This window comes from Antennarius striatus, chromosome 5 (assembly GCF_040054535.1).
Source record: "Antennarius striatus isolate MH-2024 chromosome 5, ASM4005453v1, whole genome shotgun sequence".
NCBI classification, from domain to species: Eukaryota; Metazoa; Chordata; class Actinopteri; order Lophiiformes; family Antennariidae; genus Antennarius; species Antennarius striatus.
Genome location: NC_090780.1, coordinates 14,113,099 through 14,139,884, shown reverse-complemented (window position 1 = coordinate 14,139,884; position 26,786 = coordinate 14,113,099). Strand labels below are relative to the sequence as shown.

The 26,786-nt window shown below is 39.2% G+C and overlaps 2 protein-coding genes across 3 annotated transcripts; one reads left to right on the top strand and one right to left on the bottom strand.

Annotated features, from left to right (window-relative positions):
* Nucleotides 1-10,777: 10,777 nt before the first annotated feature.
* Nucleotides 10,778-15,713, bottom strand: si:ch211-157b11.8 (fibroleukin). Of its 2 annotated transcripts, XM_068315936.1 has the most exons (7): nt 15,584-15,713; nt 15,194-15,449; nt 14,376-14,571; nt 13,314-13,391; nt 13,119-13,231; nt 12,741-13,003; nt 10,778-12,472 (listed from the first exon to the last, which is right to left on the bottom strand). In XM_068315936.1, the coding sequence occupies exons 2-7, from the start codon at nt 15,446-15,448 to the stop codon at nt 12,130-12,132; spliced, it is 1,248 nt and encodes a 415-aa protein (XP_068172037.1). In that variant the 5' UTR covers nt 15,449; nt 15,584-15,713; the 3' UTR covers nt 10,778-12,129. The 2 variants fall into 2 exon arrangements, with proteins under 2 accessions (XP_068172037.1, XP_068172036.1); XM_068315935.1 differs by having other exon boundaries at nt 15,194-15,705.
* Nucleotides 15,714-18,210: 2,497 nt separating this feature from the next.
* On the top strand, nt 18,211-26,516 carry LOC137595723 (ras-related protein rab7-like). The gene is made up of 6 exons (XM_068315973.1): nt 18,211-18,572; nt 22,160-22,225; nt 23,167-23,293; nt 23,399-23,617; nt 24,877-25,005; nt 25,126-26,516. Exons 2-6 carry the CDS (start codon nt 22,173-22,175, stop codon nt 25,219-25,221), a joined length of 624 nt encoding a protein of 207 aa, XP_068172074.1. The 5' UTR covers nt 18,211-18,572; nt 22,160-22,172; the 3' UTR covers nt 25,222-26,516.
* Nucleotides 26,517-26,786: the final 270 nt, after the last annotated feature.

Here is a 26,786-nt window from a genome sequence, read left to right as displayed (position 1 = left end):
AAATTACCATTATATTGTCTTGGAAATTAAACAACAAATGTATAATTTTATGACTTGACAGCACAGCACAAATCAATAATAATAATAATAATAATAATAATAATAATAATAATAATAATAATGTTATTATAACAATTTAGATATTATTAATTTTTTTAAGTTAGCATTTAGAGTTATGTTATGTTCCTAAATTACTCTAAATGTATTCTGTATTTGATCTCTTGTATATTAATTTGATTACCTCTGTTTTAATGATTTCATTTTGATTTCGTGTAATGTGACTCTCAGGAAGGTCACCCCCCTTCTTTTCAGCGTGAAAGTGTCTTTGTAAGAAGCTCGTAGAAGTTGCTTTCAGAGTCATTCAGAGGGAGACTCTCAGTAGTTCACTATATTAAAACGTATGTATTTGCTGCAACCAGACGGACAGCGACACCTAGGGAGAAGCAGCCGGTATGTTTAACAATGCAAGATGTACAGCGACCTCTTCCTTTTGGTTTTGGGTTTTTGATTTGTCTTTCCTTCCAAGTGTGTTGCTAGCCTATTGTCACAGCACTACAAATAAGCCATCATTTATATATTCATTCTTATATACAGTATATAGGGGATGCATTGAGAACTCCTTTCAGTGTTTTCCTCCAGATTCCATACACTGTCAGAGTATGACAGAAGAATCTGAATTAGTTGCTGAATAAACATTACTAATTTATTTCGGCGTGGTCCCTGGAAGTTTTGACGAGTACGTAAATGACGATGATGTCAGCAAAGCATCTAATGGGAGAATTTGGGTGTGTAATGTCTAATGGGTGTGTTTCACAGTGCCAAAATTAAAAGATGAAATGAAAAAATATCTCTTGGATGAATACAATACATTCATTCATTCATTCATTCATTCATTCATTCATTCATTCATTCATTCATTCATTCGTTCATTCATTCATTCATTCATTCATGCATTCATGGATTCCTTCATTTTAAACCGCTTCATCCGCTGTGGCGGGTCACAGGGAGCTGGAGCCTATCCCAGCTGACTGACGGTGTGAGGCGGGGGAATCTCCGGGCGCGATGCCAGTGCACTGTGGAGACACACAGAAACGAGATCAAATAAAAATAAATGTTTTAGTATAAGTATTTAAATGTACTGTACATTTCTGCCAGTTCCATTATTTTTACTTAACTATATTTTAAAACTAAACACGTTCTACATACAGTAGATCACATTTGTTGATATATTGAGTTACTATTCTCTGATTAAGATTAATAATCAACAAACCAACAATCAGTCAATCAATATATTTTAATGCTAGAAGGTTTACTGAAATTGACAAACAAAGAGTGTCTAATTTAAAATGAACACCTTGTTTACAAGGAATGAAGAAAATAATACACCTGAATTAATCAATATTTATAATCAGTACAACAAGAACAATAGTGATTATATTTATTCTAAACTGTTGAAGGATAATTCTGAACGTTGAATCTTTACTGTCAGAATATTTTTTGCATGTTACTCTGTTTTTATTAATTTTCTTAATGGCTTATCCTGTTTAGGATCACAGGGGTTGGAGCCTATCCCAGCCTACACTGAAAGACAAACAATCATGCTCATATTCATCATCACTTGAACATAGTAGTTCAATGGATGATGTAGTGGTGGGAGGAGAACCCACCCAGACACAGGAAGAACATGTAAACTCCACACAGAAAACTTGGATTTGTATGCAGGACCTTATTGCTTTGAGGCAACAGCGCCGCTATTGCGCCGCCATGTCACCCTTACTCTGTTTTTAATTACATTTTTTAGTTTTTCTTCTGCCTGAGGGATTGGCCGACTGATTTTGACTCAGGCAAGTCCACATTCTGTGTCAAAAATATTCCCTTTACATTAATGCCAGTGCAGCAATGCAGTGGTCACCTGTTGTGCAGCTTGTTTTCACCAGAAAAAAGATTGTGCTCGATTATGAATGTTTAAAATGACCTAGTCTCATGAACTGGGCTCTTCGTTTATAGTTGGTTTATGTTGATTTCAGCTGTGTATCTTTTTATTGTCATTACCTGATGTCTTGTTTAATTGTGTGTAGTCTTGAGAAGGATCTTTATTAAGTCACCCAAGGTCAAAGGTTCACTGGCTCACTTCCTGCACCGAGAGCAGCAGGAAGTGAAAGTTTATAGGACCTTGTCACTAACAACCTGTCAATCAGATTCTGTCTCACTGGAGCCGTCCAGGGAGTTGTAGAATTCAAAACACCCCCCCCCTCCCTTTTTTTTTACAGCACTGAAAGTTCACCCATTTCAAACCTTGTGCGTTTATTTTGTCTTTAAGTAAATCAAGTTCCAGTGTTTTGGTCCATGTTCAAATAAGTCTGGCCAGGGAGCTTCATTTTGTCACTTGATATTGATGCTTAATGTATTTTTCATAAGTGTGATATAAAATGTCTTAATTTTTAGATCAGTAGTCACTGCAGACTTTTCATTCCTCCATTGAGATCCATTAAAATCATTTTCCATCAGGAGATGGCTTTTGTGCAGTTGAAGCATTTCCTTGAAATTTCTTGAAATTTTCCATATAAATATAAATCACAACTGGCCAAGGGCTAGAGAAGGGGTACACCCCGGGTGAAACACCATCTCAACATGAGGCCACATGAAAGACAGACAACCATTCATGCACACACTCACACATACGGACAATTTGGAGTTAACAGTTCATCTAAGCTGTGTGTTTTTGGTGGTGGGAGGAAGTCGGACATAACAGAACATCTTGGATGAGCAGGCTGTTCCTCTGCCTCATTTTAATTGTCTTCTGTGGCAGTCACTGATCTCCTTCAGATTACACCGTCTACACAAGATGTAGTCTACCTGTGTGCTCCTACCTCCACTCTTATAGGTCACCCTATGTTCCTGCCTCTTCTGGAAGAAAGTATTCACTACAGCCATTTCCATCCTTTTTGCAAAGTCAACTACCATCTGTCCTTCTGCATTCCTCTCCTGCATACCAAACCCGCCCATCACCTCCTCATCACCTCTGTTTCCTGCACCAACATATCCATTGAAGTCTGCTCCAATAACAACTCTCTCACTTCTAGGTATGCTCTGCATCACTTCATCAAAGACCAACCAGAATTTCTCCTTCTCCTCCAGCTCACATCCTACCTGTGGAGCATACCCACTAACAACATTGAACATCACATCTTCTATTTGTAGCTTCAGACTCATCACTCTATCTGACACTCTTTTCACCCCCAGGACATTCCTAACAAACTCCTCCTTCAAGATAACTCCTACTCCATTTCTCTTTCTATCTACACCATGATAGAACAACTTGAACCTCGCTCCTAAACTTCTAGCCCTGCTTCCTTTCCACCTGGTCTCCTGGACACACAGTATGTCTACCTTCCTCCTCTGCATCATGTCAACCAACTCTCTACCTTTTCCCTTCATAGTTCCAACATTCAACGTTCCTACTCTCAGTCCTATACTCTTGGCGATCCTCTTTTCTCTCCTCCTACGAATACACTCTTCCTCTTCTTCTTCGACCAATTTCCACCGGCACCCTGTTGGTGAACAGTACCGATGGCGGTCGTTGTTAACCTGGGCCTTGAGTGATCCGGTATGGAAGTCATAGATTGGATTTGCATGTTTAATTTGGCAAAAGTTTTATGTCTGATGCCCTTCCTGACACAACCCTCTGTATTTATCCGGGCTTTCGACCGGCACAATAAGATACTGGCTTGTGCCCTCTTGCAACTACTTCAAATTGGATGATACATAGCTATTAATCATATGAAAGCAGAGATTCCAAAATATTCCAATAACTACAAAATTTAACTTTGTGAACAACTCAGTTTTTATACGGGGAAAACAGCTTCTGGAAATCTTAATGGTAACTCGCACTTTCGCTAACTCACTACACATACACAAAAACATCGTCCTGGACCCCACGGCGCATCTGAGCTGTCTTAAAAGGTGCCTGACTAAAAATAAACACGGTAACGTAAGAAAACAGGATTTACAAGACCGTCTGTGAATGGTTTTCCACGTTTCCATTCTTCGTTGAATCCTCTGTTGTCATCAGGTATTGTTCTTTTTTTTTCTTTGGCATCCATGGTCCATCACACATCCGCCGGTTTGTTTACAACAGCTACCCGCCTGGCAAAGCGTCGCGCTGCTACATGCGTTGCAAGCTATGACGCAATCCTTCATTGACAGAAACGTTAATATGTAGGCCTATTAAAATGTTAATATGTAGGTCATATTCAAGAAAGAGTGTCACTAAAAAATGTTTTATAAGTATTGAATTTAGATTCGGGGAGGACTTTGCTTTGTGTGTTGTAACCACCTTATCCACAGTGGTAACTTCAGTCAGAGAGCAGGTGACATACAAGGAACAGTTCAGATTTCTGGCATTTAATCAGTAACTTGCAGCATTACAGAACCTAACTTCGTGAACGACTCGGTTTTGTACAGGAAAACAGTCTCCGTAAATCGTATTGGTAACTCGCTCTATCGCTAACTCGCGGCACATACATGAAAACATTATGTAGGACCCCATGCCGCATCTGAGCTGTCCTAAAAGGTGTCTGACTAAATTTTTAAACGTCACAATAATGTTGATAACGTAACAAAATGAAGGGAATTTACAACAATAAGATTTGTTTGCAAAGATTTTTAGCAATGACTAGAATATCTGTCTATTGTTTTCTTTTCAGGATTATTTTTCTATTTTGTGATTAATCTCCAGGGAGTCGCAAGGGAGGCGCTAAAGGGTCGAATACGGCTCCGGAGCCGCGGGTTGCCGACACCCGGGTTAGGGTGATCGACTTCCTGACTGATTATTCCAGTCACTGATGTCTCCGAAACTGACTGGGTGAACCATAATAGATATCATATAGACATTTGAAAGGAGAAATTGAAGAGACTTCTCTCACCCTTAGGCTTTCGCTGATGTCTTGCAATATAAAAACTTAGGTTTTAGGTTGACTTTGGAGACATACAGAGTTTTATCCTCATATTTACCATACATATACATGTATCTTGATTATTAAAGTTTTACAGAAGCAGTGGTAGGAAACAAATTGCTTCTGTTGATTTTTGTACACAAATATCACTTTATTTTGTACAAGTGATTTTGTATTTATCATTTATATTTAAAAAAACAAAACCCTAGCATGCAGTGCTCCAGATGGTTTATGCTTCATGATCAGAATTGATTGTGGTTCATCTGTCCATCTGTTATAATTAATATATCATATAATATTATTATTATGAAGGTTATGACTGGATTTTAGTAGTTTTTGGTCTTCTTTCTGGTCTTGAAAATCTAAGTTACTGTATTAGCTTTGCATGAAAATTATTGAAATAGCTTTTCTTGGATGACTATCAAGCTAATATTGATACTAGTGTGTTTTTAAATTTGTTCAAGCATTGAATGTCAAAATTTCATAGAACTATAGCTTTCAGGTGTGGTGTCAGAACAGTTTTATAATTTGGAATATTCTGTATTTGTTTCCTTTATATTACAGTTTTACAAACTTATTTATTGTTCCATTCACCACCTGGACTCTTCAGGGATGTAACACCATGTTGAGCTAAACCCTCATGGTGATATTATTTGGTAGTGAAACTTGACCATGTTTCATCAAATCAACTCCATTTAATCCAACATCATCTCAGGATCGGTTCTCATTTACAATGACAAACTGATATTGATCTCCCTGTCAGAAATTGGTTCCAGTGACTCTGTCAAGCCATCATAACATTAGACAAGTAAAAGCTCCAAGTGAAGGTGAATTAGGCCTTGAAGCAGTGGACAGCCATTGTAATGAATCAAAGATAGTCACAAAAGCTCTTTAAAATGTGTGGGTTTCTAAATGTGTGAAGAACAAATTGCAAAAAAAAGTCTGACTGGAAGCAATTGATTCAGGACCCTGGTGGAAAAAGTAACCATGAAGAAAATTAATGAACATGAGAGAAGAAGCAAAAAGATCCAGAAAGAGAATACAATGACAATATTTTTGAACAATCTGTTTGCTATTTTTGATATGTGTCTAATATACATGTCAGGATATGGTGTATATAAATTGTTAGTAAAATAGAGGAGTATGTCACCTGAAATAGACCCTAATGTTTGTCTGCAAATACCAGCATTCAGCCGGTGAGTGAGACAACACGAGCAGAAAAGGGTGTGGGTGCGTAAGCATTTTTCTATGTTTTTGTGTGCATCTCTCAGTTCATTGTGTTCTTCAGAGAGGGAGAGTCAATGAAGTCCCTGACTTTTCCTCCTCCCGAGAACACATACCCGCTGCTTTGCTTAAGCTGATTTTCAGAGCTAACCCATCCTGCCTATTTGGCACACACACACACACACACACACACACACACACACACACACACACACACACACACACACACACACACACACACACACACACACACACACACACACACACACACACACACACACACACACACACACACACACACACACACAAATATACAGAGCGAATAAACAAGATTGTACATCTCTTCCATTGCTGTGTTCTTTGATCTGCTCAACTGTGTGGAAAGGTACCTTAGATATCAGCCATTCATTGCTGCTGCACACAAGCATGTACAGTACTCTCTGCTCTCTCTCTCTCTCTCTCTCTCTCTCTCTCTCTCTCTCTCTCTCTCTCTCTCTCTCTCTCTCTCTCTCTCTCTCTCTCTCTCTCTCTCTCTCTGTCTCTCTCTCTGTCTCTCTCTCTCTGTCTCTTAGCATTTAGATGGCTTTGCAGTGCCCTTTGATGCTGTTAAAATGGAGGACACTGAAGTCATGAGATTGCAGCTGCAGTCTGTTTTGTTGCTCTTCCACAACTCTGCAGGTGCAAGAAAGAGAGAGAGAAAAAGAAACGGGGCTGACCATTATACTTTAGACTGCTTTACCACATCCTCATTTCTTTCTTTGTGGCATGCACATATACAAACAAACATGCAGGTCTCATGGTTCAGAGTGTTTGCCAACACAATGTGCGCGTTGGTTGGTTTATTATTTTTGTTTTCCTGGTATCTCCTAGATTATGATGAGCTGCTTTTGACTTCCTGGTGGTTTCCTTTCAAATATGTTTGTGCCGCTCTGCATTATCAGATAAGATTACCCTTTGATTTCAAAAACAGAGTCTGCCTGATCAGCATTCTCAATCTCTTCACCTTTCCTCTCACCACAGTGTTTTCTCCATTTTGGTGGATTATAATGAACACAATCGAAGCCAGAGACGGATGCTCAAAGAGGAAACTGGTGTGAAGCATTATATAAATATTTTGCTAGACATAAGGTTCTCATCAGCCTTGTTAGATATATACAGTATATGCATTATAGCAAAACACGTTTAGAAAAGGTAGCGTGAGAAATTTGCACAAAATTATGAGGCACTGCAAAAACTGCTGAAAACCTCTATTTGGTATCTCTCTCTAATAAATTCGACTCTTGGAATTTTGGCAAATTTATACAATATTTCCAAGCTTAATTTCATGGGGGAGCGGGCCAGAATAATTTATTTCTGGTTAATGTGGTTTATCATTAAATGTCTTGAATTAAGGTTTAAATCACTCACATCCTTTTATGATTTAATCTTAAGTCAGCTCAGCAAGAAGTTCTAACCATTTATGAAATTCAAGTTTGTCTCTGTGGTGTGGCATGATAGTGTAACAGCTGTCTTTTATAACCAAACATAGTGCTCCAGTGGGCAATATGAAGACGAAGCACAGGCTGGGTGTCAACTACTTAATGTTAATTAATTAAAATTGTACTTATTGTAAGAAACCTTCACACACAACCCTATCTCTGGTGTCTATTGGCCCTACTTCAAAATTATTCTCATCTCCAAGTCTGTTTGCAGATCTAGAAATGACAAGAGATGGAGTGAAGCCTGCTCCCCCTCCTCCTCCCCCCAGCTCCTCACCACATCAGGATACACTTGTTCTGGTGGATTCCGGTTTCAAACGTAACATTGCCTTTCTCTGCTTTTCTGCAGGACCAGTATTAAAATCAGGCACACATTGTCTGTCAGTGACCCTGCGGTCAGAGAGGGGGAGCCTCTAACGAACTTTTATACTCACGCACCATTAAAACCTCACCCGCTCTTGCTTCCTCCCCTTGCACTTTCCTCCCTCCTTTCCCTCCACCTGACAGCTTACATGCGAACCCTTATCATGAGAGCAGATGAAGGAACATGAAGGTCTTTTTGCGATAAGCCACCATGTTGTTCTCCTCTTCTCGCCCCTTTCAAGCTGTCACATCGCTGATTCGTTTAGCTCTGCAGACATGCAGATGTTGATTCGAAATAGTCTGGATATTCTAATTCCATTCTTTATTGTGACATTAAAAAAAGTATTTACATTTCTTGAGATCATCCTCATGCAGTCTGAGTTTGTCCTTTGACCTCCAATCCAAGATATGATACCCCCAGTGTTGAGAAGATGCGATGCAGTCAGGCCTTTTATTACTTCAGGTAAACTTCAAGGGGAAAACTCATGTAAAGTCAGTGCTCTGCTGTTTTTGTAGTTATTCTAAGACAGAGCTGTTGCAACTATCAGTCTGAGAAATAAAAACCACTGCTAAATATCACATATATATACATATATTTAGCTTGAATACACGTACGTACATGACATAATTTACCTTCTCAAATTGCAGCTTTAACACTAACATTATGTTCTACCCAGTCATTCTTCTTGACTGTATATTTTCAAATATTACACAATGCATATTGTTCTATTCTTTCTATAGACACAGTGTCTCTGCCTCGTTGTGTTTGACTCAAAGTTTCTCATGTGAAAGTTCCTGAAAGACAAATGGGGAAAAAAAACCCTTAACTTTCATCTTTGTGACACAACATTGCCACCTGGTGCTGAACAGGTGTTCAGCACCAGGTGGCACCAAACATTCCTGTCTGGTGGAAATGAATTAGTGTGAAGCCTGATGGCTTTCAAACAAATGATCTGTAAAAGCAGGATGCGTTTAACACGCTACATGAAATACCTGTTTACTGTTTACTGTCCATGTAGACATGTGTGACAAAGGATTAGCACAAATTCTGTCAAGTGACACCATATGTGATAATCATGTGAGTGATAAAGCAGTTGGATGGATAAAACTTTTTTTTTCTAAAAAGACAATTTAATAAATAAATGAAAAGGTACATTTAAAGCTACATAAATTTTAAATCAGTTTTGCTGATTTTATCTGTCAAGTTTCCATGAGCATCACAACTATTTTAATCAATTTGAGTGTCAAATAATGAGAGATACTCGAAATATGGAAGGAAAGAGATGCTTTCAACAAGTTACAAAGAAAAGTTGTTTGCCTATTCAATTTAAAGAATTCATTTACACACAGTAATCAGTGCCACATCTTGCAGTGGAACTTCCCGCAGAGGAGGGCAGACCTTCTCAGAGGGATGTGCTAGCTAACCGCTGCCCAGGCTGGGCTTCCGGCCCTAGGGCAGCGCACTACACTGGTACCCTGCACATCTTGCAGCACCACCTCTATCACTCTACTACAGACACCATGTCAGGATACTGTGGTGACATTACGCTGGGCCTCTGTTCCTCCCTTGTCAACAAGACTGATGGATGCAGAGAAGACGAGAGGAGTAAAGAAGACAGCATGACCTATCGAAATTTACAGAAGCTGCAGCTCTGATTATGAAAATTGGAATTGTGACTTTTTGGGGGGGAGGAAGAGTCAACAAAAGAAAAGCAGAAAATGAGTAAAAATATAATAATAATAATAATAATAATAATAATAATAATAATAATAATAATAATAATAATAGAACGCAGTGGGTAGCGCTGTTGCCGCACAGCAAGGCGGTTCCAGTTTCAAGTCCCACTTTGTGCAGAGTTTGCATGTTGTCCTCATGTTTGCGTGGGTTACCTCCGGGTTCTCTTGCTTCCTTCCACTTGTAAAACATGTACTTCGGGTTAATTGGCCGGTATTATATTGCCCACAGGTGTGAGTTGGTGTGAGTGTTTGTATGTCTTTCTTCATGTGGCATCGCGGTGCACTGGCGTTGCGCCAAAAGTGTCCCCTGCCTTATGCCCCCAGTTGCAACCTGGGACAGCGGACAGAAGTGGGTGTAGTAGATGAATGAATGAATGAATGAATGAATGTCGGAGTAATGAATAAAAACAACAACAACAACAATAATAATAATAATAATAATGATAATACTACTACTACTACTGCTAATAATAAAAGTAATTATAATATAATTGATGCAAGGGACTTATTTTTAGTTGAGAAGTCCAACATTATACTACACAACGCTATGTAGAATTAAGAGATATCTTTTTCAAATTTCCATTTTTTTCAGTCCAAACTTAAAATTTAATGTAAAAATTTTAACTGAAATGTTTCTCTGGCTTTCTGATATGTTCATGAGCCACCAGAGGGCAGAACATGGAGCATTCTACTTGTACACCCCTGTACCTAAAGAGAAAGCTGATACATAACATAATGTAATAATTGTGTGTGTGCATGTGTGTATGTGTGTGTGTGTGTGTGTGTGTGTGTGTGTGTGTGTGTGTGTGTGTGTGTGTGTGTGTGTGTTGTGTGTGTGTGTTTTGAAATACAGTGGCTTGTTGTGTGTCTCTGTGTTCTCCCCCTACAGTCAGAATCAATCAAAATCAGAACCAAAATCCTTTATTGACAGCTCAGGAAATTGCTTTTTAACACAGCTGCTCTGTTTCAGCATGTAAGGACAAAGTCAGAATACAAATTGAATTTAGAATTAAGAAAAAAGAGAAAGGAAATTATAGATAAATAACAGAATGAATAAAATAATATAGAATGTACAGATATATAGATTTACCATCCACTTCATTATTACTCTGTCAGAGTGAGGCATTGTACAGTTTGATGGCCACAGGCAGGAAAGATTTACTATGGCGTTCAGTGGTATATTTAGGAAGGTTCGTATTATTACTAAATGATATCCTTTGTCCCATCAATGTTCTGTACAGTGGGTGGAACACATTGTGGTTAATATTAGGCATGCTGCTTGTGGGAGTGACTGACAGGTCATCAAGAACACTGCTAAAATAGATGACACACACTGTGTTAACACACAGTGTGTGTGTCACCACTCATAACCATGTTCAAACACATAGACAAGCATCACATGTGCACAGCTAAGCTCAGTTTAGGCACACACTGAGTCAAAACTCCCAGAAAAGCCTTTGTGAAGCGCAGCCAGATGGGGAGCCGCCTGCCTGACTCCAACTTCAATAAGCAGGTGAGACTGTGTGTGTGTATGTGCGTGTGTGTGTGTGTGTGTGTGTGTGTGTGCGCGTGTGCATGAGTGTGTTGACTTAATGGTAGGGGGTTGTTTTGTGCTTTAGTCTAAATCTCGTAACAGTCAGCATCAGTGAGTCAAGCTCAGAAAAAATGACATCGCCTACGATGGGCTTCTATTTGTTTAGTGTCAAACCACCAGCTTTGGGTTTATCTCTGTATTAATGCAGTTGAAGCCTGTGGAGAGACAGAAACGGCCCGTGAGCTCTCTGTCTCATGAATGATGCGGTGAGGTTCCAATTTATGGAGCTGTGCAGACCAAGCGACTGTTAAAGCCTCCTGCAGGCTCAGGAGTGTTAGCCTCAGAAAGACGTTATCTGACATGACATCATCTGACCTAAAATACTAAAATACAGAGCTAAGGCAGATAAGACCACACACAATCTCTGGGAGATGACTGTATGAACCATTTGTGTTGAGTTTTATTTGTGACATTACACCAAAATCCTCTTATAAATGTAGGCATGATTACATGTAGATTAATGCTTTTACAATGCATCTCGGTAATTAATACAGTACAACAGAATTTATCTTTAATGTAAAATAAAGATTTTGTATGTGTGACAACAACAAAGTCTACGAGCATTAATTGTTTATTTTTTATGACAAATGGTGTAAAAGTGTTTTATAAAGAGAAGTCCTTTACTACTGTGACATATACTGGTACCTGTTTCTATAGTCTGTTAGCTGCTGTCTGAATGTAACAAGTGGATTGCTTTTACGCTGCTCTACATATACTGACTCTGATTTCAAACTGTGCTTTATTGTTCTAAAGATGTTCCCAGACAAATCCTATGTCTTTAGGATTTTCCTACAAAGTTCCTGGGCCGTGTCTTCATCTCCACCCTCTTGAAGGAGTAGCGTTCCCCGGTTTGTCCGTCTGTCAGGATGTACCACGTCCCCCAGTAGATACCATTGGTCACACCACTGTAGCGCCCACGGTAATACCGTCCATTCAGATTAGCTGCCAGGCAGGAATCAAACCACCAGCCTGCGCCGTAGTACTGACCACAGTTCCCAGTTGCGTAGCGGTCGTGGTCTCGGTCAGCAGTGCTGAAGGATCTGCCATCATGGTTGTAACGTTTGCTATAGCTCAGTGCATTGCCTGCATTGCCGGAGTATTCCCGTGCTGTTAGGCGATATCTGGTAGAAACAGAAACTTGTGACATATTTGTCATGATGGTGCCACAAAACACAGAGATGAAAGTGTCCTTTAATACAGTGACATCACATTTTTATGTGATGTCATATAGTGCTGCAAATCAATGAGAAGCAACATTTAGAAGACAAAATGTTTTTGGTGTTTTTTGTTCATATTACAATCATAATAACGAGGCAAATGGAGGAATTGAGTATTTAACTCTTACCAAATGTTAGCAAAGGCATGTCTTTCTAATCCTTTAGGTTTTACCTCTGTGCATCTGAGGCCACTTTGAAGTTGTTATAGGTTGCATGACGCTTCTGCTGGTACCAGTCCTCCAGCTCGATGCGAAGTTGATGTTGGCCAGTGGAGGTGAGAGAGAAAAGTGCTGCATTCCCCAGCCAATGCTCTCCCAACAGACTACCAAATCCTTCCTGGTATTCCTGCCATGTCCTGTTAAAGTCCAGTGAACCATCCTGCCGAATCTGGATCACTGTCCATCCACCGCCCACCGTCTCCATATCACATTTAGCCTGAGCCAAAATAAAGACTTTGCTATAATTAAGCCGGAGTTTTTATGATCCACAGTTGACATAGACATCTCTAAAAGACAAGGGTTTAGATCAGGGTGTTGTGAATCTGAAACACCTCTAATGCTGGACTGTGTAAGTCAGGCTGGATGGTGTAGATCCCATTCTCTTTGATCCCAAGCTTGTAAATAGCTGCACAGTCTTGAGGATGTAACCTCTCCACAGGAGCAACTGAAAAACACACGAAGCATGGTTTAATGTAACTCATCATTATGGTCAAGTGGCATCATGTGATCAGCTCTCATGCCCTTACCTGTGGGTGGATTCTGTGTGATGCTTTTCAGGAAAAGCAGCAGGTCTTTTTCCCCCTCTCTTCCCATGGCTGTGCTCTCTGTCAATTCGGGGAGAGAATATGTTATCAGTACGAAACACCAGATTGTTGTCAGAGGTTGAAAATACACTGCCTGGCCAAAAAAAAAAGTCACACACTCTAATTTTTCGTGGGACTGTCTGTAGCTTTGATTGCAGTGCGCATTTGCAGAGGCATTGTTTTGACAACCTTGCACAACGTCACAGCATTTATTTCTGTCCAGAATTGCATTAATTTTTGGCCGAGTTCTTGTATTGAAGATAGGAGTCAAACCACTCTACAAGGTCTTCTCCAGCACATCCCATAGACTTTGAATGGGGTTAAGCTCAGGACTGTGGGGCCAATTGATGTGTCAAAATGATTCCTCAGCTCCCTGGACCACTCTTTCACAATTGGAGTCCGACAAATTTTGTCATTGTTGTCCTGGAATATGATTGTGCCATCCAGAAGAAAAAATCCCTTTATTGGATAGCCTGGTCATTCAGTACATTCAGATACTCAGCTGACTTAATTTTTTTGCTGAATAATATTGCTGAGCCTAGACTTGACCAACCGAAGCAACCCCTGATGATAACACTGCAATTTGCTTATTGAAACCCAAACAGTGACTTTTTTTTTGGCCGGGCAGTGTAGAAGCTTTGTCTTTATATAGTACACAGATGGGTTCCAGTGTGTATGACAACTCTTTTAAGCTACTTCACATCATGAGACATGCAGTGTCTCTGTGTGTGCATGTACACAGACTCTTCTCATTGTTTTAAGTGCAGCTGAATTCCTATGCACTCACCTATGACCAACACTTAGCAGGCCTCATTGAGGTTCTGTTTACTATATGTGGGGGAGTGACAGCATTGGCATATTTGTGTGTGTGTGTGTGTGTGTGTGTGTGTGTGTGTGTGTGTGTGTGTGTGTGTGTGTGTGTGTGTGTGTGTGTGTGTGTGTGTGTGTGTGTGTGTGTGTGTGTGTGTGTGTGTGTGTTTGGGGATATAAATGTGAACTACTCACGCAGTCTTTTGGCCATCACCCCAAGGGCCTGACTGTGACAGTGGAGGTCACACTCAGTAAGTACAGCTGCCATTAATGCTAGGATAGCACCAAGGGAGTTGTTGTCTTGGCCCCCATGACTCCATGGGGCCCCTGTTTCCTGGAGAGAGTGCATGCAGCGCTGCAGCCGAACAAGACGCTCTTTGGGGCCACTTGTCTGGAAAGATAGTACTCACAGGTACTCTCTGATAAGACATTGTGTCATCATAGCAATCATGAGGAAAAACTGCAGAATAATTTTTGTTTGTCATAGACAAAGGTATTAATATATTTTAATGTTTCAGACTGAAATATATTATACTATACGTGTGTGTATAAACATCCATCCATCAATTCAGAAAATTTCCTCTCAAAATGAATCTGAACACAAACCTCATCTGTCATTTCAACTTACATCAGCGATGGTAATCACGCCCCTCATACACCTGTTGTTGCATGAGCTCAGCTCAACCAAATGATGAGGACATTTTTAAAGCAGGCCTAATTTTATCCCTTCTTTAAATTCTGACTGCCCATGGCTGTTAAGGTGGTGCCAAGTTTGGAGGTGCTGACCATCCCATGAGAAATGACCTGTTGGCCTATGCCTGACACATTTGAAATGTGCAGTGGGTCAGCTCTTTCACTGAGACTATCAAAGTTTCTCAACCAAGGTCGAGAAATACTTGATTAAATGTTGCCTTATTTGTATTTTCTTAAAATATCACTGAATCTTAAAATGTTTCTACTCCAAAAAATAAAAAATTCAGCACATGACTGCCAACTTCACTGATGCCTCTTACCTTAGGCTGAACCTGAGGAAAATTGTGCCTGAGCTCCACCCTCCGAGGAGCATCTGAAATGGCTGGAAGTGCAACCCCCATGGTGCAGGCTGTTGTCCCAATTTGACCCTCACAGGCCCAGGTACCGACTCCTGCTTCTGGGCCAGATTGGATGGGTGCAGCCACAAGATTGTCCCTACAGGGACGGCGTGTGCAGGCTGGAGATGCATCTGAGGACAGCAATGCTCCCACATATAGAGACAGTAGAGGGAGCATACTGACAGAACCAAATGGCATCATGGGAAATTGTAGAAATGCACACATATCTTTGCGAACTCTTGACCTCCTGGACAAAATCCCTTTTTCTTCCTTGTCTGAAAGTGCCCCTTCAGATGGGAAGTGTTTACTGACCTTTTAGTTTAGATCTTTCTATGTTTTTTCTACTTTTCTTCCTTTCTACTCATTGTGCTTCTTTCATCCTCTTCTTTCTTATTTTCTTCCTCAATCCATCCCACTCCTGGTCCTCCTCTGTCCTGTTTTCTCTCTACTTGTGAGGTAGCTTTGGCTCAGATTCCTAGATAACTGCAGCACTCTTTGCTGTCTGACACAGACCAATGCACCCACCCCCTGATCCACAAACACACACACACACACACACACACACACACACACACACACACACACACACACACACACACACACACACACACACACACACACACACACACACACACACACACACACACACACACACACACACACACACACACACAATCTGTCCATCCACTTAACTCATCTCAGTCTCTCTGAGGTTCACGTTTAGGCAAATACACAGAATAGAAATTCTGCTCTCTTAACAAATAATTAATAAAATGCATATACAAACTTTTCTTTTCATGTGATTTACATTTTCACTTTCGTATGAGATTATAGCTTTTTCATATCTTGAATACTCATGCTCCGATGTTTTTAAAGTTTTACAACAGCCTCCATACCCATTATAGGCAGACTGAAACCTCTCCTTTCTCTCACTTTTTGATCTGCAAATGCAGCATGTATGCAGATGAAAATCCAGCAGATGCTTCAGGTATGTGACTTTTTTCCTGTTGTACTATTTTGTCACACACGTCCTTTTGTGATGCAGTATTTGTGTTGACAAACTGAGTTCCAAAGAGGCCATAAACATTTTACACTCTATAGGAGCAAAAGGGCAGGAATTCCTCTATAAACATCAGCCATCAGGATCCTGCAGAGCCACACTTCAACTAACAAGGAGTACAAACACATGGACATGATCTTACAAATGAACATGGATCAGGACAAAAATCAGGTTAAGATCTATGACAAGATCAGTAAAGAAAAACAAGCTCATAATGTGAAACAATTCACTTTATTTAGTTCAATTAATTTTTTTTGGACATGTTATAACAGATTTCACACCTTCATATTTGCAACATCATCAACAGCATCCAAAAAAATTCAGATTAATTAAATTCTACTTAAGTTCTTGATTTGTCCCACATGGGGCATTTCTCCCATAGGAAAATACAAAAACAAGATTAATACAATACTAAAAATTTGAAACGTATACATAAGTCACAAAAAAGAAGATGCTAAATTGCAGGTGTGTTTGGTTTGATCATTGAAATCAGTAGGCATTAATGAAATTACTTTTTTCTAATTGCCTTGTGTTAATATAGTCAAAACGATAAGTATATATACGTGATTTTATTAGACAGTTAACTGTCTGACAGATACAGTATTTCTAGTATAATCTATGAAGAAAAATCTATTCTCACTCCATAAACACACTCTAGCTTGTCATTTTCTTTGGAACACCAATATTTCTTCAGATGTCTGTTCCTTCTAGAGACTAGTGCACCAACCATACAGTGTTCATTACAGTATTTTTGTGTAAAACTGTATTTTTATGTACAGGGCAAGAACACAGTCTTTGCTGCATGAAGAAGAACCCTATATCAATGCCAGTGCTCGACTGAGGAGCAACGTATACATGTGACCTAATAACTGGGAACGCCGATTCACGTCATTCACTCGAAATGAGTTGGTAGCGCCTTCTAGTGGTTGATGGACGCAGCTCTCTGTGACGAGGATTTTCAATCTTGAAGGGTTTCCACAGCTCATTCCACTAAGCCTCTCACGTGACCTGAAGCCAATATTGGCTTTAGGGACATTTTTTTGCAAGTCAGTCTTTTCACGTAGAGTTCTACTTGAGTACAAATTGATTTGGACAACAATCAGGATTTACCATTGTACTTAAACTCTACCCTCCAAATCCAGGCTTTCATTAATTTTAACAAGTTTACATTTATGTGATACTTTGTGATCCAGAGACTGCTCAGTACCTGACAATAAACAGAGAGAATAAACATAACCATAAACACATGTATGACCCTGTCACCATAGTTAGTATTAAGGCATCATCTTTCCTGTGGTTCCGCCATGTGCCGGCAACCCATTTGGAGCGTCTCCTGGCCTCTGCTAGGATAGGCCCCAGCAACCCCCAGTGACCCGCATAAGAGGAAATTGTAGTATAGAAAATGAATGAATGAATGAATGAAAGAAAGGAAAATGAATGACATGTAAATGTTTGTTAAACATTTACATGTCATAAAAGTACATTACACAAAAATTTTAAACCTCTACCTTCTGCAGCAATAAAAAAAAGGATCCTGAATGTTCAGCACATTCATGATTCTGAGGTCCTCACTCATTTCAATTAAAAAAACGAAAAGAATTTAAAAATGTAAGACTTCGATTACTTGACATGTTTTAGATACACCAACAGACACAGTAAGTTAAGTTTTTCTTTTGTTATTCCTTTGCTAACAAGTAGTAGACTTCACAACTTAATGGAGCCCATTCAAGGAAACAAAAGAAAAATTAAAGAAATCAAAGAAAATGATTTAGAGATCAAATCGTTCAGCCAGTGGTGGACTCGCCTTTGACGGAACTTTTGGTTCGCTGCGTGTGACGTCAGACGCACGCGACGTTTCTCCCTTTTTTTGAAAGAGGAAGTGACAGAGGAACGAGAAGCTGTGGGGCTAGATGTCGACAGTCGCGTCGTTGGCAGGCAGTCATCTTAGCATTTTGGCAAATTTGTGAATCATTTGGCGAAAAAACCTGTGTGCCACACTAATTTATGGCGTGGCATTTGTAACTGTTCCATAACAGAGAGAGTGTGATTCTTGGAGATTTTGAAGGAGCTATTGTCAAATTACGCTGGTAACGAGTTGAGTCCCGGCGAGGTAGCCAGCTAGCCGACGGAACGCCTAGTTAGCCACGAACGCCGACTGATCTGTGCAACAATAGCTAGTTAGCTCGCAGTTTGGTCTGTAGCCTTCAAGAAGTCACAGCTCCGGTGTGCTACAAGTTGAAAGTAAGTTCTTCAGTCCACCTTCTCTTTATATGTATAATATATACTCACTTATTGTGTTATCCAGCGTCAAATTAACACCAGCGCCGTAGTGGCTAATGGTGGTGTAATGTCTTTTTGAGAAGCTGGTTGGCAAAACAAGGCCGACTTTGATTCCTTTGGTCTAGCTGTGACAAGAAAGGAGAACCAGGTGGATGAACAAAGCATCTAAACGTCAGTTCTAATGATACCTCAAAATGACAATATCCCGTTCGGCCTAATTTACATAGAAAGAGGGGGTGAGGATGAACGTGTCACTTCCAAACAACGGTTCCTGACTAATGAAGTGACGAAGTGGGTTTTGATAATGTGTTTTTAAAAGTGTTGAATTTTGAGTTTGTCAATTGAGAATTTGTCTGTAAGCAGACGATATGAATAACCTTTAACCTCTACCACAGTGTTGCTATGCTGGCCTGTCCTGAGTTATCCTGGTAGTTTTTGTTTTGGTTGTGACTCATGTCACACAAAATTGAGTGACAGAGTCGATCTTATGTAATTGTGCAAATTATTGGATGACATGTTTGTACTCTGTGATTTTTTTTTACTGCTACGCCTTTCTTTGAAGGGCACAAACAATTCATCTGAAAAACAAGATACTCGAGTTTTAATGTTAAGTACTTGTAATTAATATCAGCCTGAAATAGAAATGCACCATATCCATTACATGAGTTGTTATGAATGGGATACCATTTGAATGTGTTCTTATATTTATGTGGGCTTTTTGTGGGTAAAACTTTTGACAGACGTGGTATCTTACAAAATTGATCAAATGTTTAATCACAGAGTGTACCTTAGTTTGTTCTGCTGTAGTGGAGTACACGTTGTGTTGTTTTTATAGTTGAGGTCTGTAGAGTCATGAGAAAACTTTCCCTCAGTTATTTGTTTTTCCAATTGATGCACTACTATTTCTGTTACTTTACTGTATAGTACAGTAAAGTAATAGAAATAGTATTGCTTCATGTTGCTTTATTAGTGTGAGGGAAATACTCCCTTCCATTATTTTATAAAATTACTGTAGAGCACCTTATATGTTTTAGTGTAATGATTTTATCACATTTAGAATAATTTGTTCACCGGTTTCTATTGGCATTAATACTCTGAGAGTTTAAGGTTTATGGGTAACCCCGAGGTTTTGGATGATCTCTTTATCACATGGGAACTAAACGAAGACAGACATTACAGAACATAGAACTCTGATATGGCCTCCCTTCATGAAGCATTGGGAAATCTGTTTTCCAAACCTATATATAGTCCAGAGACTGTTTGTGTCAGAGATGAATGACTGACACACTTTACATCTGCACCCAGCTAATTATGTCCAAACCTGAAGGACAGTTTAAGCAGAAAGGTGTACGCTAAATTCCAGAGTGCTGTATTTGCTCGAATTTTTTAATTTTGAGCTTATCAAGATATATGCAGTCTGTCATCACTTGTTCAAACTTGTCTTACCACAATGTCAGTTAATATTAGTAAATGACTGAACTCAAAGAATCTTGTTTAATTCATGAATGAAGAGAACTAATTAAACTGATTTTCAACGAGCCCCTTCTCAGCAATGACAGTCGCCCTTTGCAAACAATGTGTGCTACCTTGCTGTTTTACAAAGGTTCAAGATCCATGTAGAAAGTTTCTGTAATCATGTGACTGGTCAGACTGTGTCAACTTTAGTTATTTACTGCTATTCATGCTTCTGTCAGCTACTCTTTACTGCAGTCTGGTAGGCACTGGATAAGTGTTCTGGATCCATTCAGAATGAGTACAAGTGCATTTTTTCAATTCCTGATAAAAACTTAAGCATCGGTGTTTCATTGGTAGCAGGATTTGGATTTATTTTATGTGATCATGGTTCTGTGTATTTGGTTCAAGGTTGTATTTCATCTCTTTGTCTGGACTTTTTAATCTGAGTGAGGCTTAGGTGTCATAATTCAAGTTACAACAAAAACTTGTTTGAGTTGTGGATTGGTATGCCCAGAATTTCTTTTGCTCATTGTACACAATGTATGAGGACTTCCCAGAGGATCTAATTGTGAATGTACGGTATTCGGTTTTCTAATGTTTTTTTCTATCCTTGCTACAAAAAATAGTGAAAGTAATCATTTGCTCCCACAACTACAATGAAGAAATGTTATAGTTTTGTTTCAGAATTTCGTTATTATAGTCAAAAGTACCTTTGCTACTTTTGGTGTAATAGTCATCTATTGTACTGTATATTACTTTGACTTAACAGCTCAGATAATTGTATTCAGGGGAGATGCTCTTGTAGTCAAAATATATTCCCATCAGACAGCAGCTAATGCTGCATACAGCATTAGCTGCTGTCTGCCATACACAGCAGACTTACTAAATTGTATTGTGTTGGCAAATGTGTGTGAGGGTGTGTGAGTGAGATAAAGCAGTCCCCTGTGTAACCAGTGCTCATGTTAACTTGTTCTGTCTCTTTGCACAAGTAGTAATTAACATAACCTCTCAGTTCTGGAATGTAGATATTTTTATGTATGTTACTGAACCTGCAGTTTATTTTGTAATATAAGGTATTTTCAGGAACCAAGACGTCATATTTTAAGCCATGCTGAGATCCAGGAAGGTAGCGATATTACTCAAGAAAAATAGAGGCCAGATATTATTAAGAGGGTCCAATGATCCTCAATTGTTTTGCAAAGATCAGAAAGAATTTGTGCAGTAAAGTGTGTTTTATGAAATCAATGTTTAATGTATTCCAAAAAAAACATTAAGAGGATTTATGAAATCTTTCTGTTGGGTTTTCCGCAGGTTCCGAAAAATTGTTAAATAAGGTATCACTAGGCTGCAACTACAGTATTTCTAAATCACACCAACTTGAAAGAGAGCAAGTAACTGTACAGAATCAGATCACTCTCCTGTTGGGCAATAAATCTGGACTTACTTACAAATATGACAAATTTGTTACTACCTGATGAAATTTTAAATTACTGAAAATTCATCTACCGGTACCTAAAATTGCAAAATTACAATTACTGTACTAACATACTGTATATTTTGCCAAGTTTATATTTTTGAATTGTACATTGCTTCAAATTCATGTTAAATGTACAGTTTGCAAATATGGTAATTTTATATTAATGGACTGATATAATTTGTCAGTTAATGGCTGATCATGGTCACACAAATATCAAAACATGCTGTACTAGCTGTCTCGTAAACAAAAAAATGTTGTAATTTGTTTTGACTTATTTATGAATAAGTCAGAATCAAATTTGGGTGCGAACTTGACCCTGTAGTGCAAGAGCAAAACAGAAAGAATGATGTTCTTTGTGATTTGCCCTAAAACCTACGGAACACATGACTGGAATGAACTGCATTCAGGCATTATTTGTACAGCGGAATTCAATCCTGCTGACAGGTCTTTAGACAAATATTTTCCAGAAGGGCCTTCTGCATAGAAATGGATTTAGTTTTACACACTGATTGTATTGAATTTGAAATTTGGAGGAATGTGGTTGGAGTGTGGCAGTGAAAATGTTTGGAAGCTCATTGGGTTCTCTATGTGCTAAACTTTGGTGTTGGCCTTTCAGCAACTGTGGAAAGATGACATCCAGGAAGAAAGTGCTCTTGAAAGTCATCATTCTGGGAGATTCTGGGTGAGTCACAGCAAGGCACATTTCCTCTTGTCAAAACCAGTACTGCAAGGTAGAACCAAGAAGCATGCCCTTGGTTTGGTGGAAAAACTAAAAGCCAGACTGTTCAGAGTTGAGTCACTGATGATGGTAAATGCATTTCCTTGTTTATAGTTTCCTATAAGTACAACATAGCAGTTTTCAACCTACTTCAGATTGTGAAATATGAGGAGTTTTTCAAAGACCATTTTAAGGGCAGTTGATGTTTTTCAGCAGTTCTTTAACTTTGTGATCGTAAATATGGAATGAAACTGTAATCTTTGAAAATCTGCCACATCTTTCTGATTTCTAGTCTGTTTGTTACAGTAATTCCCTACATTACGTCCCTCATTCTTTTTTCACTCAGCAACAGACCATCTCTGTGGTAACTGACAGAAATTTCAAATGTCTTACAACAGTTGCACCAATCAGGGATCAGATTAAATTTGTTTTTGGACAGGAATAATGCTGTTTAAGTTCACTGTATTTTATTGTTTTTAGTCTTTATTTAAAGTAATATTTATTTATGCTTAAAGTGAGTGGCAAACTTAAAGAAATGTACCGGTACTTAAACTAAAGTTTTCCATTGCTTACTGAGAAATTGACCACCCATACAAGATGCAGGTATTGTAAATGCTTTTTATTGTTGGTTTTCCTCTTAAGTTATAGGAAGTACTCTTTTAAAATAGAAAATGTGTATTTTAGAAAATGAGTACTAGTATTAATTTTAATGCCCAGAGTTTATAGTTTGATAGAAAAAAGCTTTATTGATCCCCCGCTTGGTACGGAACTACACTGTGTCCACACTACACTGTGTTTGTATGTATCTTCATCAGCAGTATCCAGAGGTGGAGACATAGTGGTTTTGAATTGTCTGTCTACAGAAAGTATGTTTTACTCTGCTGTCTGTTGCTTTCCACTCTTAGTGTTGGAAAGACCTCCCTCATGAACCAGTATGTGAACAAAAAGTTTAGTAACCAGTACAAAGCAACAATAGGAGCAGACTTCTTGACTAAGGAGGTGATGGTGGACGATCGGCTTGTTACAATGCAGGTACATCAGTTACACTATAACTGTAAAGGTACCTTTTTGATGCATTTGTTGCAGTGTTCTGTAATCAACAATGTTATTTGTTTGTTTGATTCTGTGGTTTTCTAGATTTGGGACACAGCGGGCCAGGAGAGGTTCCAGTCTTTGGGTGTTGCGTTCTACCGTGGAGCAGACTGTTGTGTGCTTGTGTTTGATGTGACTGCACCCAACACCTTCAAGACACTTGACAGCTGGAGGGATGAGTTTCTCATCCAGGCCAGCCCTCGAGATCCTGAGAACTTTCCTTTTGTGGTGCTAGGCAACAAGATTGACTTGGAGAATAGGCAGGTCGGTAGATAATTCTTACAAAATGAATTAAGTTTTTGCAACACTGCATAAAATGTCTGCGGGGGAGTTTTGGAGGGTCCACGGGGAGAGAAACATTGGAACTTTTTAATTTACTTCGACATGATTCAGTCTTTCCAAACTATGTTTGCATTATGATGATCTTACATCCATTTCACTGAAATATAGATTGAATATTGTTTCAAGGGCGTGTAATGAAATGGAAGAACTTGATTGCACAATGTATATTATAACTATGCATTTACTTGACTGAAATCACATGGAAATCAGTCGTTGTGTTTCTGCTACCTTAGAAGAAGACTACCACCCCACTACAATAACTTATATTACATAAAAGTCTCTAGAGACGGTCTTTTTTACATCCCGCTCCAATGCGTCGATGTAATTGTCAGTATTCGTGTGTCCGTCCGTCAGTCCACCAAACATCTTTCGCAACCGTTGCAGATAGAAAGATGAAACAAAAAGCACATTACTCGGGTGGCATAGGGGATGAAAATAAGATGATGCCCTTGACCTTGAGAAAACTATGCCAAGGTCAAATTTCAAATTTTGTACATTAAGGAACCAGATAAGATGGAAAGACGAGGGAGAAAGCCAGTGTAAGAACATAGATGAAAGTTAAGGGGCGGCAGTGGCTCAGTGGTAAAGCGGGTGGCAGAGCGGGTCGTCCAATGTTCTGTGATCGGCGGTTCGACCCCGCTCCCGCCCAAAAATGACGGGTGTCATTTTTGGGCGCAGCTCATTTGGGCGCTCCACAAAAAGGGGCTGCCCGCCACTCTACCTCCCTTGCATGCCTACAGGCCCCTTTGTGTGTGGTTGTGTGAATTACAGGGGCCTGTACACACTAATATGCATGTGATTGATAAGACTAAAAAAAACTAGAGTGTGCATTCTTAATTTCCCTTCGGGGATAACAGTATATAAAATTTTAAAAATTAAAAAATTAATGCTTTGATCTATGAAAGTAGGTCAGAGCACTAGCTTTGATCTTTGACCTATGCAAGTAGGTCAGGGTAAAATTTTGAATTCAGGGGTGTCTTGGGATGTTGCAGTCTGTGACTGCGTTGGTTCTTGTTCCATTTTAAACAGTAAAGTGAGGGTGAGATAAGGGGTTCTCAGTTGGTAGCTGCCATTAAATCCCACCTACTCAACCTTTGAGATTCCTCTCTGTATTAAAGTTTTCTTCTTAACCGTAAATTTCAGCTGCTCATATTGATAAATCCTTTCCTTCTCGTGTGCAGGTAACCACTAAAAGGTCTCAAGCTTGGTGTCAGAGTAAGAACAACATCCCCTACTTTGAGACCAGTGCTAAAGAAGCCATAAATGTAGAACAGGCATTCCAGACAATTGCACGCAATGCCCTCAAACAAGTAAGTAACAGCTAATATTTGTGTAATGTCCTTACAGGAATGATAGACGACTAAAGCTCGATTGTCTGACTTTGTTGGCTCACTTTTGCTAATAATTTTCTCGGCTTTGATGTCTGCCAGGAGACAGAGGTGGAGTTGTATAATGAATTCCCAGAGCCCATTAAACTGGATAGGAATGACAGAGCCAAAGCTTCAGCGGAAAGCTGCAGCTGCTAAGGGACAACATGGACCATGTTCTCTCCTGGTTTCCTGTAACACCCTCTCACCTGGTTACTTCACCTGCACCTTGCTCCCAAGAAAAGGACTTCCCTCCTGGTCTTCCTCCTCCACAGCATTGTTTCATTCCATCAACACAACCCCTAATGCAGTATACTGCACATGGATGTATCCTGGCCCATTTGAGTATAGACATTAATCCATTGATGATCATCAAGAAATAATACAGCAAATCAAATACCCAAAGGTCACTGGAGAAAAATGGCACCCATTCGACTTCAGTCTGTTGACTCTATCATGAGTGATCTCCTGACCTGCCCACCCATCATATTCCCTACCTGATTGTGGCCCCAAGTCTCATGCCGAGTGGGCAAGATGGAACCAAGTTCAAAGAGTGCGTTTGAGAACTCAGATGGACTGGCTGATGCTCTGTAATGTGAGATGATGTGGGCTAATTTCAGCATCCCATGTATCTTATAATCTCTTTGTCTTTGCCTTCTTTTGCTTGTGAAGAAAATAACCAGTTGAACATTTATAAATATATATTAATTAGCTGATGTTCTTTCGTAAGCCAATCTGAAACACTTAATGGTTTTTCTTTTTTTGCACTTGTGTTTTTTGCCTTTAAATCTAATGTAGGGATGACTGATTTGGGGCAATGTCTCCCACCATATGCCTTTTGGTAAACTTCAAATTATACCTCTTTACCCTGACATCGAACCATTGATCATCCATTGAACACTGGAGTGAATGTACTTCCTCTTCCCTTCCAGGTTGTGTGTAAATTGGTTTAGAACTGCCACACACTTCAGTAGAAATGTTTTATGACAATAATAAGCGCTAATAATATAGTCGCAGTACAAAAATGGATTAATCCCTTGATGTATTGATATTTGCCTTTTATTTAACATTACTTGCACTACTACCATTACTGCTGTATGTGTTTGGTCTGCAATCAGACATCGTTCAACTCTATGGAATTCTAATATGTGTCACCAACACGACATACATGTGTCTTCTGTCATTTCTTTATTGCTGTTCTCTCTCTCCCTCTTTCTGCTTGTAGCTCAGGTTGGCTAAGTACGTCTTATTTTTAAAGGATTGTGTATTACAGTCTGTAAATGGTAAACGGATAATAGATTGAACTGATCGGATGTTTTCTCTTTCCATTTACAGAAAATATTCAACTTTGTGAGCTATGGTATTACTCTCCTTTTAGAAAAAAAACTGCAATGCCAATGTTATCAATGAAAATTGGGATGTCAAATAATAAAAATCTTGAATACGTATATCAATTCTCTAGCATTATGTGTCTCAATTTCCTAATGCATCCAGACACTGCCCTACTTTTATAGTGAAATATATCATGGTAGTTTTTAGATTTTCATGAAATCTGAAATTAAAACATCATGAACTGGAGGGTGATGGCCTCAGAAGTCAGAACTAGCATGGACCACACAGTAACTCTAGAAAATAAAACAAGGGGACATCTAATATCCAGAATTAGTAATCACTAAAATTTTCTCATGAAATGCATTTGTCCTGACATTGTCAGGAGAGCAGTG

What these genes read in the sequence shown, in the direction of transcription:
- LOC137595723 (XM_068315973.1), top strand. Translation starts at nt 22,173, where the DNA reads ATGACATCCAGGAAGAAAGTGCTCTTGAAAGTCATCATTCTGGGAGAT. An exon ending in ATCATTCTGGGAGATTCTGG is followed by an intron (nt 22,226 to 23,166) that starts GTGAGTCACAGC and finishes TTCCACTCTTAG; the next exon opens with TGTTGGAAAGACCTCCCTCA. An exon ending in CACGCAATGCCCTCAAACAA is followed by an intron (nt 25,006 to 25,125) that starts GTAAGTAACAGC and finishes GATGTCTGCCAG; the next exon opens with GAGACAGAGGTGGAGTTGTA.
- si:ch211-157b11.8 (XM_068315935.1), bottom strand. Translation starts at nt 15,496, where the DNA reads ATGTGTGCATTTCTACAATTTCCCATGATGCCATTTGGTTCTGTCAGT. An exon ending in TTCCTCAGGTTCAGCCTAAG is followed by an intron (nt 14,572 to 15,193) that starts GTAAGAGGCATC and finishes CTATCTTTCCAG; the next exon opens with ACAAGTGGCCCCAAAGAGCG. An exon ending in CACACAGAATCCACCCACAG is followed by an intron (nt 13,232 to 13,313) that starts GTAAGGGCATGA and finishes TGTGTTTTTCAG; the next exon opens with TTGCTCCTGTGGAGAGGTTA.